The 22,123-nt window shown below is 38.4% G+C and overlaps 1 protein-coding gene across 2 annotated transcripts in view; it reads left to right on the top strand.

Annotated features, from left to right (window-relative positions):
- The window catches only part of LOC308490301 (broad substrate specificity ATP-binding cassette transporter ABCG2-like), a gene marked incomplete at both ends in the record, with an annotated part of 31,086 nt that extends 10,663 nt beyond the window's left edge, over positions 1-20,423 (top strand). The window contains 10 exons of one of the 2 annotated variants that reach the window (XM_081032305.1): positions 2,710-2,861; positions 4,356-4,451; positions 5,421-5,671; positions 9,951-10,033; positions 12,895-12,984; positions 14,152-14,276; positions 15,391-15,545; positions 17,166-17,255; positions 18,123-18,205; positions 20,276-20,423. In XM_081032305.1, the coding sequence (XP_080888431.1) occupies positions 2,710-2,861; positions 4,356-4,451; positions 5,421-5,671; positions 9,951-10,033; positions 12,895-12,984; positions 14,152-14,276; positions 15,391-15,545; positions 17,166-17,255; positions 18,123-18,205; positions 20,276-20,423 (1,273 nt within the window). Of the gene's footprint in view, positions 1-2,709; positions 2,862-4,355; positions 4,461-5,420; positions 5,672-9,950; positions 10,034-12,894; positions 12,985-14,151; positions 14,277-15,390; positions 15,546-17,165; positions 17,256-18,122; positions 18,206-20,275 lie in introns of both variants that reach the window. The other variant, XM_081032304.1, reaches the window with a different exon arrangement.
- Positions 20,424-22,123: the final 1,700 nt, after the last annotated feature.

Below are 22,123 nucleotides of genomic sequence, written 5' to 3'. Positions count from 1 at the left end.
GCTCCCTCATATGACCTTCAAGAGTGTCATATACCTCTTTAAAGAATCTATCTCCAAATACAGTCACATTCTGAGGTGCTGGGATTTAAGATTTCCACACATGAGTTTGGGAGTGGGGTGGGATACAATTCGTTCTTCACAGTTAGAATAGAACATGAGATGAAATTGAGTGGGTGGCAGATTATATAGACTTTTGTAGGCTACTCTACGAATTCTGGCTTTTACTGTCCCTAGGTGATCTGAGGTGCTTTTAGAACCGGTGAGAGGCAGCCATATAGAGAATATACTATATAATTGGGCAAAGGTGAGTGCAAGGAAACCAGTGAGTAGGCTGTTTTTGGTAGCTCAGTTGAGATGATTGTGGCTTTGAGTAGGATGGTAGTGGTGACGTGGTAAGAAGTGTGTGGATTCTGAATCTATTTAGGGTGTGAGTATTGAGAGCATGACTTCTAATATTTGGGACTTGAATAATGGAGGAATGTAGTGAAAGCAATGGCATTTCCTTTTTTCAATAAGAAGACTCTGAAAGGATCGGATTAATAGGAGAAATTATAAAAATTAAGTTGTTGACATCTCTTTTTACAATAATTTTTAATTTTTTTATATAATTCTTTTTTTCTTTTTATAATTTTATTGGGGAATATTGGGGAACCATGTATTTTTCAGGATCCATCAGTCATTGTCCTTCAGTCTAGTTGTGGAGGATGCAGCTCAGTTTAAAAGTCCAGTCGCCGTTTTCAATTTTAGTTGCAGGGGGCGCAGCCCACCATCCCACATGGGAATTGAACCTTCAACCTTGTTGTTAAAAGTTTGCACTCGAACCAAGTGAGCCATCCGGCCACCACTCTGGAAGCTCATCATCTTCAATCTAGTTGTGGAGGGTTCAGCTCACCAGCCCATGTGGGAATTGAACCGGTAACCCTGTTAAGACCTCGTGCTCTAACCAACTGAGCCATTCGGCTGCCCCCAGACATACTCTTCATATGGCATTTCCTACCTATTATTACCTTGTTTTCTCTGATTCCCTTGCACTTGTAAGCAAGTCTTTCTGCTTGGATTAGAAGCAATGTGAAGATGGGAAGATTTCTAAGATTTTCAACATCTTCAGTTTGAGATATCCATCATACACATACGTGACGATGCCAAGTAATGGGTCTGGTGTTCAAGTTCAGTTAGAGAATACATCCATGGTGTTTTTATTATCTGCAGCTATGTTAACAGTGTTCATTAGCGAATGATGAATTGATAAGGTAACTGTAAATATTATCATGATGTTTCAGACTAGTTCGCACACAAGCATCTTTGCTTATGCCTAGAGCTCTAACCCAATCTCTCTCCAGCTTCGCTGTGTACACTAATCTCCTGGGGTCTTGTTAAAAATGCAGAATCTGTTTCTATAGCTCTGAGGTAGAGACCAAGAGTCTCCATTTCTAGTCGGAGATACTGATGCCATTGGTCCTCAGTAGCAAGGCTCTCACACCAATCCACTTCCCTGCTTCCGGTCCTTTTTCGGCTCCTTGTTGTCTACTGACTAAAGTTCCACCTTCTGAGTAAAGGGATTCATCACATGCTTGTTATTTGATGCAGACTCTTTTATTAGCTTCTCTCCTCCCCACCCCCTAACCCAACTCTGCAATGACACTGAACTGCTTGTATTATCCTGAATTGACCTTGGTATCTCACACTTTCTTCTCCATGTTTCTTCACCTTGACTACCCTTTATATTTCTTCTTGACTTATTCCTGTCGGGCTCTTTACCTTATATCATCTTCAGAAGTTATAATCTTCTATTTTGCTTGTAAGGAACCCCCAGCTACTTCTATTCCACATTGTTCTGAAATGATTGATTTTCTGGCCTGATCCTCTTTGAGGCACAGTGTACACACTGCTAACATATATTAATAGTAGATGCTTAGAAAATGCTTCAATTGAAGAGATTCTTCTCATAAAATGTATTTAATAACAGTTTTTGAATAGTGCTTTTGGCCTTTGTTTCTTCTATCCATAAGTAGCAAATCCTGTGTAAATATAGTTTAGCAATGTTTTGGCCATGGTCCATTGAACCCCAGCCCCGCTTCTTGCCAACTGTGATACACTGGGCCAGTTACTAACCTTTAGGCTTATCTGTGAAATGCAGGAATTAAAATTGTTGGTACTGTCAGTATTGTTTCATAACTGCCTCATAACTATATTTTAAAATTCAGATGTGGGTACCTATATTCAGCAAAGACATAGTAAGTACTCAGCAATGTTAATTGTAGTGCTAGGACTGAACCCATTCTACCAGTTCCTGTAGGACCGAAAGTCTTCACTGATCCATGAGACTGGAGCATCAATGATTGTTTTAATATTTAGTCCATTATAAGTTCTCAAATGTGAGTGTACTTACAAGTTACTTGGGTGTTTGTTAAAAATATGTATTCCAAAGACCCAGTAGGTCTGGGAAGACTGCGCAGGAATCTGCAGTTTTAATTCATGTTCTAGTTGATATTAGACTGTTCATGGGACTCTTCAAGAAACCTTCATATTTCATAAGAACATTGGATTTATGTCCCCTAACTCTCAGAGAGATAACAGGAGATGGGAAGTTAGTAAGAGAAAGTCAAATTGAAGTAGGAATAAATGATGTAAAGCCTGGAATAAATTTTGCTGCTAAGAGGTGCACGTTTCAGATGTTTAATGACTTGTTATTTTCTCACTTTCAACTAGGATGTCTAAACAGGGAAGAACCATCATCTTCTCCATTCATCAGCCTCGTTATTCCATCTTCAAGCTGTTTGACAGCCTTACCTTGTTGGCCTCAGGAAGAGTAATGTTCCACGGGCCTGCTCAGGAGGCCTTGGGGTACTTTGCATCAGCTGGTATGGTTGCCTTTTTCCTACAGTGAGGTCCTTCCTCAATAGAATCCTGAAAGAGCAGAGAAGGCCATGAGTGCTCTTTGGTGGTTGCGTAGACATAGTATGGGTTCCATCACTGCAGAACATCTTTGCTCAGTTTGGTGCTAGAAGTTTTCTTCATTTTGCAGCACTGGCTTGTTATTTAGGCCTCTTTCCTGTCCTATGTGAGTATGCGTGCATACTCTGTGTATGTGTAGGACTGTTTCTACTGGGCCTGTATCTGTTCTGGTTGCCAGTTCTGGTGACCTTTTCCTAACAGTTCAATTAATATATTGGCCTCGCAGCCAGTTATCTGTCAGTTGAACATTTTTGGGAAGGCCTTACTGTACCCCCAAATCATTTGTATTCCTGACTCTGACAGATCAGTTTTAATCATTATTTTCCCTTACAGGCGATGTTGTTCTGACTTTATGAGGGTTCATGGAGATGCTGCTTGCCTTTCTAGTAAAATTAGATTGCAGTGGGTATGAGTGACTTACCAGTCAATAGAATGGCTACTCCTGAGCCTGACTTTGATGGGCCAACATTTCTGACAGTTCTGGTCAGTCTGGTTCTATTTCAGATAGAAAAATGTAATATTTTTTATGGCTCATTCAGTCTGCTTCATTTTAGAGATATTTGGATATGATTCTTCATGACCTCACTATAATTATAAATAGTCTTTAGCTGTCTTTCAAAATTTGCTTTTGTTGAATCCCTATCATGTAAGACAATCAAGCACACATGCGACTGGTGAGTATAGTTGAAGCAATTCTAAGAATTAGACTATAGAACAAGATGAGTTCAGATGATCTGGCTTAAGAAGTCAAGGTAAGACTTCAAGTGTGTGGTGTTGCTCACGTCCTCTTGACAATGCTGCTCTGGTGCTTTTTTCTCCACATTGCAATTCCAGCTGCATATTAAATTTGGATCTGAATTTAGTAGATGGAGAAGGAACCATTGCAATAGTAGGTACTGGCATTCTCGAAGTCTGTAGGTGAGCCCTGACAACCGAGCACGCCCTGGGCTCTTCCCTAACACAGACCTGCTGCACCTCTTCTGGCTTTTGTTGTTTCCTTGCTTTGAGGAGCATTAGTGCTAGATGCAGCTTTCTTTGTTTTCTTTTTCAACCTATATATTTTTTACCCCTTGGGTCTATATTTAGATTTTTGAAGAAGTAATGGTTAGAACCAGAGCATAATGACAGGTATTTCAGGTCTCATGAATTACTATGGGTAAGGCTTTGTGGGAGCCCCAGGCTGGTTTGGAGGATGATTTTGCCAGCAAATGGAGAATTATTGAAATATTGTGTGATTGAATATGTAAAAAGAAGGGGTAACTTATTAAGGGGAGAAGAGAGAAAGAAACGAGGGAGAAGTTGTTAAATTCTGTACCCCAGCCTCACCTACCTCAGCCATGCAAGTGAGTCGCTTTTTCCAAGGCTGTGAATTTGTGTACCTGACTTGCCTTCTTTTGTAGGTCACCACTGTGAGCCCTATAATAACCCTGCAGACTTCTTCCTGGATGTCATTAATGGAGACTCCTCTGCTGTGATATCAAACAGAGAGGATGAAGGTGGTGAAGGTATGCGAATTGGTCCAGAGTCACAGATTATCACCTTGTCGAATTGACTGAAGTCTAGCAGTGTGGTAGCTCATTAAAATGTACCTGTGAATTTATATTAGTAAAGCTGCCCTCAGATGCCAGTTGTCTTAGTATGTGGAGGCTGTTGTAACAAGAATACTATAGACTAGGTGACATATACAATATGCATTTATTTTTCAATTCTGGAAGCTGGGTAGCCCATCAGGCGCGAGTATATTCAGTGTCTGTTGAGGCCCCACTTTCTGGTTCATAGGTGGGTGACCATCTTCTTGTTGCCTCTTCCCATGGTGGAAGGAGGGAGGGGGCTCCCTGGGGCCACTTCTAAGGGCACTAACCCCATTCGGGAAGGGCTCTACCCTGATGATGTCATCATTCCTCAAAGGCCCCACCTTCAAATAGTATAACGCTGGTGATTGGGTTGCAGTATATGAATTTTGGGGGGATACAAATGTTCAGCCTGCAGCACCAGTCAACACTGATGTTGTTCACGAATGCTGTGTTTTTGGTGTAATTTATAAATGAGCATTTATCTGATAGTGTCTAAGGGGAGTTTCCATTAAAATATATGATGATTGTTTATGTAGTGTTTTGAAATAAGAAACATGGTAATTTATGCATTTGCACATAGTAGAAAGCAAGCATGACATTTTTATATGAAGAATTACAATTTCCTATGGTGCATTTATTTTAAAAGAATTGGGTTGCAGATATTGTATTTAGGAAATGGTGAATGGTTTGCTGTATCAGGAAGTTTATGGAAGTTGTCAGGTCATTTAACTATATATTTCTAATGTATAAAGCAAGAACAGGTCTTATAATGATTTACAGTCAAGCTTTAGAATTTAGATGTTCGGGAAGCATCTATGAAACCAGTTACAGTAAAAATGGACTAAATCAGTTATTTCATTAATGTTTTCCTCTATCCACTTTTATTCCAAGCCAAGGACACTGAAGAGCCGTCCGAGAGAGATAAGCCACTCATAGAAAAATTAGCTGAGTTTTATGTCAACTCCACCTTCTTCAGAGACACAAAAGCTGAGTTAGATCAATTCTCAGGGGTTCAGAAAAAGAAGAGGAATGTAGCCTTCAAGAAACTCACCTATGCCACCTCCTTCTGTCATCAACTCAGATGGATTTCCAAGCGTTCATTCAAAAACTTACTGGGTTATCCCCATGCATCTATAGCTGAGGTAATCTTACAGATTCTTCTAATTATGCTCTGAAATGCTCATGTAGCAACATTAGATTCTGACACCATACACGTTAGGATATTACTATCTTCTACTGACATTTTCAGCCCATTCCATTTGGGATATCAAAACAGTCAATGGAACAAATAAAACATAATAAAAGTTTTGCATATAGGAAACTTTTTACAAGTGATTTTTGGACTATGTAATTCAGAATTTATGTTGATTTAGATAATCTTCAATAGACCATCACTGTAGAGAAAATTTGTTTTCAAAAATTGTGTAGTAAAGGAATTGTTTAGTCCCATTTGGGTTTTTCTGGTAGCTGCATACATTTATTTCCTGATTTATTCAACAAGTTTCTTGATCAAGTGCTGCATTTGGGAGCTTGTACATCCAGTGAACACAGTGGGTAAAACTGAATATCCCTGCTCTTCTGGAGCACATTTTCTTATGAGGAGGGACAGCTGCGAAATTCATACAGAAATAAAGTTTGAAGCATGGCAGAAGGAAAAAGGGGCTATGGGAAAGTTTAAACATAGAAGTGGGGGAAAAGAGATAGAGAGAGAAGGAAAGGGGGAAGGGATGTTTACATTTTAAGTCAGGTGGTCACAGAAGACTTCACCTAGATGTCAGTGAATGCACCCCAGTGGAGGAGGGGCCAGTTGATGTCTGAGGGAAGAGCCTGTGTGCAAATGTTGTTCCTTATAATTGACCTTCCTCATTTTGGGGTTCTAGTCTTCAGAGAGCAGCAGATGCCTAAAACGGTGTACAACTGGCAGAAAATTAATAAGCAAACTTGACTTCCATTAAATTTGGCTATCATTCACTATCAGATTAACTTTCTCTTCATTAAGATGAAATAATGTTCTTTTCATCTTTTGGCTGGTCTGTTGATAGTTGTTTATTACTCCATATGGATTTTCTGTTATTGTGAAGACCTCCGTCATATAAAACCTAGTATTTTCAGTTCATTGGTCATATTTCTAAGGAAATCAATTTACCCAGTTATTTTTGGGGTTATTAATTTTATTATCAATCATTGAATTTCTCTTGACTACCAAAAGATGGCATGAAGTTGACTCTATTACTGACTTCTTACCACGTGTGCCATAATTTTCATACTTCAGTACTGTTGCTTTCTAAGTATTAATACCTAGAGTCTACATCCTTCTTTGAGATGTACTGCTAATTGTTCCAAAGATTTTTGGGACTTGTTATTTGACATTTCTGTTGGAACATGAGCACTTTTGCGTACTATCAATCAAGGGTAAATTTTTGTTCTTTTAGAGTAGATTTGATGTTATTTGGAAAGAAGTCTAGTGAAGTTAATCATGTCCACCTGGTTTCCCATTGGTCAACAATGAGATGATGTAACGGAGTTGATTTTTCCATGTGATTCATGCATTAGATTTTTTTAACTTCGAAAATAAATTTATCTTGCCTCTCAAAGTGGTTTATAAATGTTCTGTCCCAGTCACATATATTGTAGTTCTGAGCAAGACCTGATTAAAGTGTGGAGATATTTCTAGTATACCACGATTCTGCATCTTTTGGTGCTCGAGTTCCTTCAGCTGCAAACCCCAGGCCTAGTGTCTCCAGGTTGCTTGTTCAGTCTAATTGCCTCCTCAGTGAACTCAGTTCCACAGAAGGAATTCCACAATGTTCAGAGCAGTGGTGATCTCATACAATAGGGATAGAACGTTGCATGTCCCTGAGCGTCTGCTTAACTGGATCAGCTCTTGTTCGGGTTTTTGAATACTGGCATATTAGCTGAGGGCAGGAGTTTGCCCGTTATTTTTGTAAAGGGCCACTTAGTGAGTATTTTAGGCTTTGCAGGCCATGTGGTCTTTGTCTCATGTAGTAATCTCGTCCATTTTAGTGAGACACAGCAGCCATAGACGATATGATACATAAACAAATGGACATGGTTGTGGTCCAACTAAACTATTCATGGACAGTGAAATTTGAATTTCACATAAATTTCATGTGGCAAGAAATATTCCCCGTTTTTTTCAACCATTTAAAATTGTAAAAACAGTTGTTATCTTCTGTACTGAACAGAAACACATGGTGGACCCTGTTTGACTTTGTGCTGTAGGTTACTGACCCCTGGTTTAGGTTTTTAATTTTTCATGTATGTGATTTGCTTCTCTAAGTATTTAAAGGTGTAGGTATTAAAATGTTTTATGGCTTCCAGCTGATAAATCTTGTATCTGTTGTCTTAGCTTTACTTAGGTTTGTACTGGTCATTTACATGATTTAGACTTTGCTACTGATACTGCATTTATTGAAATGTATTTGGAAGATCTTGGAATGAATGGATTATCTGTGTAAAAAGATTTAATGTACATTTAAAGTACCAAAGGTTTCCTGATCAAATCAAGTTGGAAAACATTATCTCTTAGAGATTTATCTATATTATTAGCATATTAAACATTTTGATGATGCATTAATGTTTTTGTGACAGCCATAAAAATCTCTCAGAACTCACATTGAGAAATATTGGTTAATAAATTTGAGTAATGATAGAATCACACATTTAGAGAATTTCTACTTTTTCTTTTCTTACTGTTGAAGATAGAGGCCAGATACACAGACAAGGAGTCTTTGGTCCATTGTGCAGTGTTTACTTTATCTGGGCTTTCCTTAACGCAAAAGGAAATAAAGATGCCCCTTGTAAAAGCATGACAGTGTTGTGGGATTAGTCATTTTGTCAGTATGTTTGAAAGCTGACTTTGAAAATCCTTTTAGAACTTTGCAACCTGTAGGAAACATCCTAATGGTAATCCTGACAATCTGTTAGTAGAAGAAATCACCTTTGAATTCACAAGAAACAAAGCATGTGGAGTGTCCAGTTTAAAAAGTCTCAATATTCTTAAAGTTATACTGTGTGAAAGTATAGACTTATATAGAGCATGCTTATATGTTGGTGGAGTCATCCTAATTTGTTTTGGAATCTTGTTCTGTTGACCTGAGGTACAGTGTTCTCAGAGGGTAATTAAAATATGCCAGGGCAATAGATTTTTTTCAAAAACTTTTCTGTCTTGGCAAGGGAATTTTTAAGGCTGTCTCAAATCATATTCTTTGCAGACTGTGGTCTTCACAAAGTAGCCTACACAGATCACGATCCTTTTTTCAATTTCAATTTGATTTGCTTCATGCCAAAAGCGTGCTTGACAAGTGACTTCAAGTCTTGATACCGTTGCACTGTTGTAGTCCTGAGACTTTTGTTTTTCTCTTTGAAATTAGAAGATTCCAAGTACAAGGTTGGACATTTCATTTTCTATTGATTACTCTTTCTTACATTTTTGTATTTAATACAATTTAAGTACAATAGGTAGAAGTTCCTTAGACAAATTATATCAGAATGTAATTCTTAACCCTTTGCTGATAGAAGTGTCCTTCAGAGACAATTTTATCAATCTTGAAAATAAGTGAGGTTTACTTAGTTGTGTTAGCCCTCATCCAACACACTGAGTAAGTGGCGGTAGGTCAGTGTGGCAACAATTGGCAGCTTAATTCTACACTGTGTGCGGTGGGTCCCACAGGCTGAAGTTGCTGGAGAAGTGACAGGAGACTGGGTCATGGAAGCACTTGGGAGCCCTCAGGGAAAGCTGACCGAATGCTTTGGTGACAGTGACAATGCAGTGACTTTTCCATGCAAGGTGGACTCTCCCTAGGAGGATAGGCAGGCATCCCCAGCTCACCCCTACTTTCTTATTGTGCAAAATTCCATTGTTAGATATTTTATGTGTGCATTAAATTTTTGTTTAGTTTTATGTTAAGTGTAAAGGTATCCTGTTTTCACTTGACCTCTTGAAATATAAAACTATGCATGTTCACTACCAGAAAATTTGAGAGGTCAGGCCAGAAATGATTGCCACTTCAAGTTGATTTTATTCCCGAAATGACTCTGTTAGGCGCTTGCACTGTTCTCCTACTCTGTGTGACGTTCCAAGTACCCGTATCCTGAACTGGACCCTGAACTGCCAGTGCCACGGAAGCACTGGGAGGAATGGTAACTTTCCCGGTAGTCTACTTTGTTCTCCTGACAGGCCCCCCAACACACAGAGGTTATTTTTTATTTTAATTTAGACAGCAGTCTAGTAATATATACAGTTTTACATTTTCCCAAGCCCTCTGGCCAAGCTATTTAATTTTCTGTCTTAATTGAGAGAATTGATTATCACCATATACATTATATTATAATAATAAATAGTGTGTGTTGTTTTTTTTTAACTGAAACTCTTTCTCCCTTTTTTCTCTTTCGGAAAAGATAATTGTAACAACCTTGCTGGGACTGATTATAGGTGCCATTTACTATGACCTTAAAAATGACCCTATGGGAATCCAGAATAGGTAAGTAAATTTGAATTTTGAGTTTGAAAAAGTGCTGTTGCTTTTTTCAAGGTAATGCTAACCCATTAAGAGTTTGAATTTCAGAGAAGTATGGGATGAATTGCAGAGTAGGATAAGTCAGTGAATTGAAAGCTTAATGGGACTGTTAATTATAGTGTGTGTGTGTGTGTGTGTGTGTGTGTGGTGGTAAAATATACAGAACACACAATTTATCCTGGTTACCTGTTTTCAGTGTACTGTTAAGTAGCATTCATCACGTTCACCTTGTTGTGCAAGCATCACCACCATTCATCTCCAGAACTTTTTTTTCCTTCATTTTAGCAAAATAAGTCTATGTACACATTAAACAAAAATCCCCATTTCCTCTTTCCCTATTCCCTGGCAACCGTTATTAGACTTTCTCTGAATTTGACTCATCTAGGTACCTCATGTAAGTACAGTAATAAAGTATTTGTCCTTTGGTTACTGGCTTATTTCCCTAAGCATAACATCTGTAAGGTTCATCCATGTTGTAGCATGTGTCAGAATTTCTTACTTTTAAAGGCTGACTAGTACTCCAGTGTATAGATGCATGACATTTTGTTGATCCATTTACCTATCCATGGACACTTGGGTTGTTTCTACCTTTTGGCTATTATGAATAATGCTGCTGTGAACATGGGAACACAAATCAATATCTGTTTCAGTCTCTGCTTTAAATTCTTTTGGGTATATACTCTGAAATGGAGTTACTGTGTCATTTCATAATTCCATTCATTATTTTATGAAGAACCACCATCCTGTGTTTGCATTTCTTCCAGCAGTGTATAAGGGTTCAATTTCTTCCCAATCTGGTGAACACTTGTTATTTTATTTTATTTTTGACTTTGTAATAGGCACCCTAATTGCTGTGAAGTGGTATCTCGTGTTTTTGATTTGCATTTCTCTACTGATTAGTGATGCTGAGAATCATTTCATATGCTTATTGGCCATTTGTATATCTTCTTTGGAGAAATATGTATTCATGTCCGTTGCCTATTTTTCAGTTGAGGTTTTTTATTTTTTTTTTTTTTTTTGCTGTTGAGCTACAAGAGTTCTTTATGTAAGAGTATACAGGATATTAATCCCTTATCAGAAATAAATTTACAAATATTTCCTGCCATTCTGTGGACTGTTGTTTCACTCTATTGACAGTGTTCTTTGATACATAATAGTTTTACATTTTCTCATAGTCCAGTTACCTTTTTTGTTTTTGTTGACTGTGAGTTAATTTCATTTCTATTTTTTGCTTTGACGTGGGGAGGTGGATAGGACTCCACAGTATCGTGGATTACCACCTTGAAAATAATTAGAATACATTAAATTCTTTAACAAAAACTGTTTAGTGTTATAAAATAAATTCTTATAATTTAGGAGGAATTTCACTGTCTGCTAGTCTGAATCATTGTGAACATTATTGTACTGTTACATGAAAAACTTAACAAATTGAGCTGAATGTTGCCATGTGTCCTATTTCTGAAATTAGCTTTTCCTTTGGGACTAGGCTTTTTTGTGTGTCTAGAAAGTTGCATAGCTGCTTGTGTGCTGTGTCTGGCTACATTCCATTTATTTATTATTGTATAAACATTGATTTTTATAACAGCATGTTGCCTAAATTCTATTCTTTATTACTATTATTATAACTCTGGTGTTAAGAAAACTTATCCAGTGTCTAGGGACACTGTTTTGGGGACTGTTTACTTGGGTTTGCATTTTTTTACATGCTCTCTTATTTTTGTGCCATATAATAGGATGTGTCAATCTCTTTTAGCTCTACTTAAATCCTCAGTGTCAATTAAGTTGTTTGGTTATGAAGGGATCCCAACACCATTTCAGGGATGTTAGCATGCTTTATATAAAATTTATATTTCCCTCAATGTGTTGATAAATTGTGCTTTCCTTTATAACCCTTAATTATTTCCCTGAGAGAGAAGCATTAATAGTCATTCTTTTCTTACACATGCACAAATTAATTTTTCCTTCATAAGTATGATCTGCTTTCTTTCTGAGCGCGTTGGAAACCATGTTGGCCATGTGTTATGTAGGTTTTGCTGATGATTGTATTGTCAAAGCATATAGTACAGTATCGATGGAGATTTGCCTCCACTGACTTTCATTTTGCCTCCTCATATCTTAGTTTCATCTTTACTCAACTTTGAAAAAGTGGTTAATAGAGCTTTTTAACCTTTGCAGGCTTTATTTGGCTGTTTTTTTGTTCATACATTAGGACTGGTAGTCAGTGATTTTGTTAGTTAAAACTCAAAGTGATAGTATTTTTATCACCTATGTAACCCTCAGCTTGGGTTCCATAATGAGAACCCCAGGTGGGGTAGCTGAAACAACAGAAGTTACTTCTTACCCTTCTGGAGATCTGGGTGCCAGCATGGTCGGACTCTGATGTTGGCCCTCGGCTGGCTTGCTGCTACTCCTGCTGTGTCCTCAGTGGTGCAGAGAGCACTCTGAGGTCTCTCCCTTTCTTTCTAAGGGTGCTAATCCCTTCATGAGGACCCCACCCTCATGACTTCATCTAAACCTAAACACCTTCCAAAGATGTCTAACTACCATCACACTGAGGGTTAGGGCTTCCACATGGGGGTTTTAGGAGATACAGTTCAATCCATGGTAACCCAGCACCCTGAATTTCAAACTGTATTACATGGAGTCCCAGGGGTACCACTCTGTCGACACAGGGATGGTGAGAGACCTAATGGGCTCACACTTCCCTCTCTGTTTTAACCAGAATAGTTACTTAACATTATATCATTTGAAGAGTTTCACAGTAGGAAATTATTCTAAAAATGTTTAATCGATGCAGTGCTTTAGAATCCTGTCTCATTTTACAGAGCTGGCGTGTTCTTCTTTCTGACAAATAACCAGTGTTTCAGCAGTTTGTCATCTGTGGAGCTCCTTGTTGTCGAGAAGAAGCTCTTTATGTGAGTATGTCTCTGTTCTGGAAGGGGGCTGTCTCGTGTCGGGACTGTTGGTCAAACTGGTCACATCCAATTTCACACCCTAGATTGCTTCCTGGTGATGACTAATGTTATTTGAGAAAAAGCAGCCAGAGACTGAAAGGAAAAGCAGGAGCATGTGGGTCCTGAGACCAAAGGAAAAAGGAGGTTCAAGATTAGGACATAAGCAGCAAATGCAAATGATGCAGAGAAAGTACGAAATAAAGAGGCTGCAAAGGAACTTTTGTTTTTAGCAAATACAAATTCATGATGACCTTCACAGGAAAAGTTTGAGGGGCTTGGTAGAGAGAAAGTAGTGGGTTGAACAGTCAATTGAACGTGGGTGGGTACAGTTGACAAAGAATATAGGGCAAGCTTAGCCCTCAATGGAAGGGAGAATGGAAAGAGCCGGAAGGCAGCCTTGAAATAAAGTGCAGCCTGTTTTGTTGTGTTTTTTAAATTTGGAAGACACTTCCCTATTTTTATATGCTTGAAAAAAGCAATCATTAGAGAGGGAAAGAATGAAGATATTGGTGGAAGAGATTGGAATGACAGGAAGAGTTTGTGGGACAGAGGGGGATCTAGGACTTCAGAGGGTAGAAAATAGGATTTCATACTGACAGGGACGCACAGTTGTCAGGCACCATCATTGATGGGAGGAGCGCCGTTTTATTTTTCATCGTGACATGGGAGGGGTAACCAGGGATTAGTTAACGGAAGGTGCACTTGGGGGTGTGGAGAATAGCAGTGCCACCTTCTTCATAACCAGAAGTGGGGAGAAAGAAAACCCTCTCTGACCACTGGGATCAGCTGCTGACGTGCTTTTATTCACGTGAGCCAGTGTCGGAAGAGGGAGGAGATGCAGAACCTGTTTACCTGGAGTGGGGGTCCCCTAGGGCAAAGTGGATGCCATTAGGAGGGAGAAGAGGGGTCATTGCACAGAGCTTGACAGGACGATGTCCCAGGGAAGGGGCACCTAAGATGGTACCTGATGCTGCCTGGGTGAAATGGGTGGGTAAACCTGCAGGATGTGGGGAGGTGTCTGTTAGACCCCTGGTGGCCACAGAAGTCTGTACAGCAAGTGTTTCCATCATCTGGTCTGTGCCTTCTTAAACTAATGTGGGGTGTATGGTATGAATGTTTGTTTTTTAGCCATGAATATATCACTGGATACTACAGATTGTCATCTTATTTCTTTGGAAAAGTGTTATCTGATTTGCTACCCATGAGGATGTTAACAACTATTATATTTACGTCTGTCACGTACTTCTTGTTAGGTAAGCAATAAGAAAGTATGTGTGTTTAGTCTCCAATTTTAGGGGAAGATAATTTCCTTTCACAAGAATATATATAACTCTTTTCAAAAGCTTATATACTCGGTGTTCCAAAAAATGTATACACATGACGTGTATTCATCTTTTGTTATTGGTATATATTAAGTATTATAATTTTAATACAGTTTTTTCCTTTCTTAAAATCTGCATATTTTTTTGGCGCCCTCTGTATATATTAAGATAGTGAACGATAGCAACTTTGGAGCATATTGGGTTCAATAAAGCACTTGTTTGATAAGTGTAGACAGAGTCATTTGTGCATTGTATTTAGGCTTCACCCCAGGCTCACTGCCTCAGCATTTCCATATATTTCTATGTATATTTTTGACAGAGGTTTTGGAGCAAATGCTCTGCTTGAGCTTAAACTTCCATTTTATAGATAAAACATATATCATACAGAAGTAGCATGATCCTCAGACTCCTGACTCATGGTATTATGGCTTTTCCAAACTCTTCAGATTGTCTGACCCATAATTGTAGCCCATTATAGTTTATAAAGCATTTTTATGAAACGTAATTTCACTCCATCCTCAACCCCAAGCTCTGTGGTACTTTGTCTCAGAGACTTGGGTTCTGAGGTTCTCCCTCGGGTAGTGAAACTACTGGGAGCCCACGGAATCCTTGTCTTCCCAGTTTCTTCACCAACACAGTTACAGCAAACACTGCATAAGGTGGTGATGTCTGGGTGAAAAGAGTGTGCTCCTGACAATTCTCCTTCTCTGAGGAGAAGCCAGTAGACTTCTGGCCAGGTGTGCTGCTTCCAGATCTGCACCTCAGGCACTCAGAAATTGTTAATAATTCCACATAAAGAAGCATAGGTGTTACATGGCATAGTGCTAATGCAGTAAGTATAAAATAGAAAATTGCATGATCATTTTATGCAATTTTATGGGGTGGGGGGAGATCATTGAAATGAGTGACCCAGGATGGTTTGATAGAGGATGAATTTTTTTCATTTCGCTATGAGTTTCTCAAAATAGAGTGCTATTTGCACAATAAACCATCTGAGATACACAGTGACCTAGGCAGTTGGATTAACCCCTTCTGTCTTCCTAAGGATTGAAACCAGTGGTGGAGTCCTTCTTCATCATGATGTTTACTCTCATGATGGTGGGTTATGCGGCCAGTTCTATGGCACTGGCCATAGCAGCAGGTCACAGTGTGGTATCTGTAGCAACACTTCTCATGAACATCACATTTGTGTTTATGATGGTGAGTAGAAGCTTCTTCTGTGAGAAATAATTATTGCCCCTCATTGCCTTCCTGCAAATTTACCTGTTATGTAAAACCTGGAGTATTCGGTAAATGGGACTCTTAGCTTTAAGGAAACCATATATTAAAGTATAGCTCATGCTAGGGAATGTACCAACTTTTTTTTCACCTTACCTACCCTTTTTTGCTACTGCTAGTTCACAAGTTTAGTTAACATGTTGCAAATGAGATTTTAAAAGAGACTTCTTGTTGACATATAGTGAAACCTTGATAAATGGGAACCTTAAAAACCAGAAAATTTTTCATTGGAAGACTTCTTCATAAAAATGACAACTTAATTGCCTGACTTTGGTACCTCCTTTGTTTTGAAAAGTACTAAAAAATACTGAATAAATGAAAGTTCACACAATACTAGGTTCTCTTATTTCTGAGTTCCTGGCATTCTCTTATTGATATATCTCTGCATACCTTTTTTTAAAGTTATTAATCTTAACCTTACATGCATTTAAATTTTACATGCACATAGATAAAAGAGCAGGTGAAGGGAACCATTTGTCACATTTCCCCTCCTACATGAAGTAAACAGGAATGTTAAGACTCTTATTACCCAAGTCCTTTCTGCTAGAATAGGAGTAGGTATCTTTAAAAGTTTGTAATTAGCACAAACTATTGCTATTGAAAACTCCCATCTGAACATTATTGAGAATGTGATAAACCTTGGTATATTTAGTAAAATGTCATGAAATAAAATGTCCTTTGATATAGAAAAATATTTTTGATATATTTGGGGCTTTGATTTATTATTATTTAATGGTTCATACAGAGAACTTTTAAAGCCCTTCATAAAACCGTATTTTACTGGGAGCTGTTATATATTAAACACTTGGTTAAATCAAGTTAAAACGTATGTAGTGACACCAGCAACATTGTCATTATCATGCCCGTCCCCCATGGCAGTGCCAGTGAGGAGAAGTTTTGTATGAACCTCTTCTTATGTACCCGTCTGTTGCTGGAGCGGTCCTTCCTGGGGTCTCCATTGCAATACTGCTTTTTGTTGCTTTAAATGAAGGTATTTACCATATTTTATGGTAAACATTTCATCAAATTATACTTTTTACCTGTCTAGGCTATGGGTTACTTTAGGCATGCATTCTGAACCCCAAATTATTCCTAAAGTCATTGGGAGATAGAATGCAAACCCTGTAAATAACAAAGCTTGCTGTGTTATGGAAGTAGAGAGGGGCATGAGGGGCTCAGGATATGTTCATTATGTCTGTTGGTGGGAACATACAGTGGTCGTATCATTAGAACAGGCGGTACTTATGGGCCTTCCATTGTGTGCAGTCACAGAGAAAGTAAAGCCGTCACAAAGGTCTTCTAATTAAAGGAAACACAGATATATTGTCATTCCTTTAAAACCATAAACAGCTTCAGCTATAGAGAGAAATACCCATGCGAAGAGGATATGCTGAATCTTTAAATGAGTGGACAGAATTTCCAAAAAGACTTGGCCCCAGCAATAATGTTTACAAGATTGTACGGGACCTAAAGAGGGTATTCTCTAGAATTCTTCATGAAATCACTCCACCAGTCCTGATTCTTCGTATTTGCTCTTTGTAGATCTTTTCTGGGCTGTTGGTCAATCTCAGAACCGTTGTGCCGTGGCTGTCGTGGTTTAAGTACTTCAGCATTCCTCGATACGGCTATGTGGTAAGTTTTCCTCTTCTATTACCATGGCTGGTTCATTGTTCCCAATTTGGAACAACCAAAATAAAGCCTGACTATCTCATGTCCCCAGACAAGGGCTTTGGAGGTGTCCCAGGAAATCCATTTGGGGATCAATCAAGGAGAGTTTTCTATTAAGGTCACCTTGATGATCACCTGAGTTTTCCCCAGTCACCCTGCTGTTTGAGGTGAAGGGTGGGGAGATATGTCATAGTGAAGGAGAAAGATTGACCAATTGTAAAAAAAAAAAAAAAAAGCAGTTGGTTTTCAGTGCAATAGGAAATAGATGAGACAATGGGAGCCTAGAATTCATATTCTATATTATTGAAAGAGAATTTAAAACAAGATAATATATGTAGCCACTATATGCTTTAGAAAGGTAATCAGCTCCAAAGAAAACTGTATGCATTGAAGTACTATAATTGAGTTTCTGACTCCCTAGAATTATGTCCTTTTAATTAAAGCAAACAAGAAATATATGAAAGATGTTACTATGAATTAACAGTAGTCATTCAGTACCACCGTATCATTTTAATTATAATGCTTATGGGCTGATAACATTGGGACAAAAAGGAGGAAGGAGCTCTGGGGTAACAAAACCCAAGGTCTCCCCTCTTGGCCAAATACTTTATTTCCTTTGTATGAGAAGCCAAAATCCCATCATTAGACCTTTTGATTGCCAGGAAAACTCATTGTAGTTGCTTTGGTGTGACAAAAACTTGCATGTAATATTTGGTTTGTTTTTAGAAATAACAGTAAAGTTAAACTAGGAGGATGGGATTGTGATAAGTTTTTGGAAACTTTTAGAAATTTAAAAATATTTACCTTTCCCCACTCCCCCTTGTGTTTCAGGCTTTACAGCATAATGAATTGTTGGGACAGAACTTCTGCCCAGGACTCAATGTAACAGCAAACAGTACCTGTACCTTTGCCATGTAAGTTTACACTCAACGCCGTAATGGGTTTGCTTACTGTGGGGAGTGATGTAGAAAGGCCACTGGTCTCAGAGCTGGTGTGAGTCCCTTCAGGTCTGTGACTGCTGTGAGCCTAAGTTTTCTTATCTGTAAAGGGAGTTGTTTATTAATGCACGTGAAAGTGCTGTACAATTTGTAGGTATTCTACTGCGGTCAAATTGTATTTATGCTGGAGAAATTGTTCTTATGTGTTGTTTGTTTTGGATCCTGTAAATTTCCTTTTACTGTTTTGATTGTGGGTGTGAGTTTTGATTTTCAGAACATTTATGTTTGAAATGAGCTGCTTTGGTGTTTTAGCAAGGTCTTGCAGTATCTGCACTGTATGGCTTATGTGAAGTGTGAATCCACAAACTAATGGCTTCCTGGGAGCCCAGCCCATGGTCAGTAGTAAGAGCTAACAGGGCAGCAGAAGCAGAAAGGGAGTGAACCTTTTCTTGCCACAATCCTGGCATGTGCCCCTTCCTCTTCCGTTTATGAGACATCATGAAATCAAACTCTGCACAGTTTTTGTTCCTATTTTTAAACTGACTTGGAATACTACCTATTGAAGGATGTATCCTATAGATGGAGAAACACATATTTCAATAAGCTGAGAAGGAATGCCATTTCTTTGTGTAACATCAGTAAAACAAATGTCAAGTAAACAAAAGCCAATTTTAATAAACTTAGAAGTTGTTTTAAAAATTAAGTACGTAACACTTTCCTTTTCAATAATTGTTGTTAATGGTTTGATTTTGGTTAATTAATGAGGGAAAAGAGAATGTAGGTATTCTAAGTCTCATAACCATTCCAGTAGAACAGAAATAATTTTTAATAATATCACAAGTGCTGTTTTGAAGTAGTTGATTTTTGAACAACATGCATTAGAAGGCAGGGGCTCACTTATGTGGGGTTTCTTTTTCTGTAAATATTGTAAATGTATTTTTTCTTCCTTACGATTTTTTAAATTATATTTTCTCTAGCTTACTTCATTGTAGGAATACAGTATATAATACAGATAATCTATAAAATATGTGTCTATCAACTGTTTATTTTTTGGGTAGGGCTTCCAGTCAGCAATATGCCATTAGAGTTAAACTTAATGGGGAGTCAAAAGTTATAATTGAATTTTTGTCTGTGGGGAGCGTCAGTTCTCTAACCCCCCCACCCTGTGTTGTTCAAGGGTCAGTGTATTGCCAGAAACCTGTATGAAGAGAAGTTTTCTTTATTCTTCCCACTCACGTTCTTTTGATCTGGGTATGATGTTTGTTTTGGAACTAGTAAATGCCAAGAGTCATACAAAAATGGTACCAGGTAATAGGTGTGTCTGTATTTTTAGTACCAGGTGCTTGTCTCACTTGTGGCAGGGTACTGCATCCTGCTCTCCTCCAGCTACAAGGCCTACACCTGATTACTGGGCCTGCTGGTGAGGTCTTGTGGCTGAGCCTCTGAGATGCTCATTCCACTCTTGGTGCAGGAGCTGAGCAAGTACAACTGTGGCAAGAAGCCCTTCCTTGCCTCTCCTCCTAGTTTGGAATTCTTAGCCTGCCTTCTTTTGTATGGGTGGTTTGTGGGTAATGTGTTCCCTAAAGGGTGTTGATGATTTTTGTGAGGGCCCTAGATGTCACGTGTTAAAGCTGAGGTTTTCCCCCTGAGGAGTAAGTGAAAAATTACTTGGTAAATGTTTCTGCCCTTTGAAGAGAGCAGCATCATAGATTTGGAAACAAATGAATCTGGAGAGGCAACCTACTTCAAAGTGTGAGTCTGTGAGTCTGACTAAGTTCCTTAAACCTCAGTCTTTTTATGTATTGAATGTGTATAATATCTACCCCATTGAGTTGTTTTAGGAATTAAGTGAAGTGTTCTGTGCATGTTGCTTAGCATAATACCTAGGAGAATTGTAAGCATTTGTTGTTACCTATTTTATATGAAGGGATAGTTATTTAAGGCTTGATAACCTACAGGCTTCTTTAATGAAGAACAATGAATATATTGAGTGAAATTGGACAGATGGTGAGAATGAAGTCATATTCTGTTTCTATTGCATTTCAGGTGTACTGGCGAGGAATACTTGATACACCAGGGCATCGACCTCTCACCTTGGGGCCTGTGGCAGAATCACGTGGCCTTGGCGTGCATGACTGTTATCTTCCTTATAATTGCCTACCTAAAGTTGTTATTTCTTAAGAAATTTTCCTAAATTCCTCTCTGATTTACATAATTTGTCTACACATTAAAGTGGAGCACTTTGGTTTAAGTATTCAATGAAGTATTTTGTTGTCTTCTTTTCGTTTGCCATCATACTGTTGTGCAGCTAGAATTATTTTCAACAGAAACTTTCACAGAAATCACATGAACTGAGTTATACTTGAGATAACCCAAGTCATAAACTAGTGATATTCTGTACTGTTTATAAGTTCATCTAGTAAGACAGTAACCACAAGGGAGAAGTGTAGTTTACTTTATTGACTAAAGAAGACTTCTAGAAACTTGTGACAAGTTTCTAATATCTCTGGTATGAGTTTTCTCATCTTTAAAAGGAATAGGTGGGTTAGTTGCCCTCTAGCTTCAATATTGCATGAATTTATAAAGTGACATTATTTAATAAGTAAATAAAAAATGTGTCAATGCTGTAGAAGGATGAAATCTAAACTATGTTGGAAAAACTCAGTGTTATTTATAATGTAGAAAAGCCATTATGATAGAGAAAGCTTTGATTAGCCGTGTAAGGTGAGTAGGTCTTACTGAGATTTATCTATTGTGGAATTAGAATATCCCAGGGGTCCTGGCTGGGCCTTTGGACTACAGGTGTAGAGAGCCGGGGACCTGGTGACTTACCTTCCTGGGGTAGTTCAGTGGTAGGACCTGGGTGTGCATCGGATCACCTGGGAACTTGGCTCCAAGGCAGATGTCCGGGCCTGTGAGCCCAGCTGCATCCGTATCTCCAGGGCACCAACATAAAGAATTTTATGCCAGGAGTTGGTAATTTCCAAGTTCTTTCCCAGCTCTGCGCATTTTACTTATGATATAATAACTGCTATAACTGGCCCTATGTAGGTTCTTTTCTTCCCCACATGTACATCTCATTTATTTTTACATTATTCTAACTTTTATACTAATAAGTAAGTATTTTTTAACTTCTTTTTTTATTGAGCCGTAATGTAATAAAAAGTACAGTCCCTTTATCATAAAAGGATCACATCCATCAGGTGATGAAAAAGGAATCACCAGCGTGTGGAAGCCTCTCTCACGCCCCTGTACCAGTCACTACTCCCCCCGTCTCTGTGGGTTATTTTGAAATGACGCGTGTATACTCCCCTCTCCGCTGTCATCAGAACATCACTGCAGCTCAGTTTTGTGTCCCTGTGTGGGTAGGTACAACCTTAAGGATATCCTCCCTCCCCCTTTTCATAAACTATTAATTTTGGAATAATTTTAGATTTACAGAAAAGTTACAAAGATAGTGCAGAATGTTCCCATGTACCCTTTGCCCAGCTTCTCTTAACCTTTTATATACCATGTTATATGTCAAAACTAAGAAAGTAACATTGGTACATTATTGTTGATTAAACTGAGCACTTTATTCGTATGTCACCACTTTTCCACTAATACTCTTTTTCTGTGCCAGGATCCACTAATACTCTTTTTCTGTGTTCAGGAGATTATATTGCACTTATCCCATTTTGAAAAGTTAATATTTGTCAGTATTACATGAATTAAGTTAGCTGAGGATCACCAGCGTGTAGACCCCCTGTGACCGGTCATGTTGGATTATCATTTAGCATCAGCAGGTGCCCTGCCATATTGTTGCTACATCATTCTGGGGACATAGCTTTCCATTTTCTCTTTGAATCTGAAGTAACATTTTTTTCTTTTTATAGCATTTGATGACTACATCAT

This window comes from Rhinolophus hipposideros (genome assembly GCF_964194185.1).
Source record: "Rhinolophus hipposideros genome assembly, chromosome: 1".
Taxonomy (NCBI): domain Eukaryota; kingdom Metazoa; phylum Chordata; class Mammalia; order Chiroptera; family Rhinolophidae; genus Rhinolophus; species Rhinolophus hipposideros.
The sequence above is the reverse complement of the archived record's forward strand: the minus strand, read 5'-3'. Positions and strand labels throughout refer to the sequence as shown.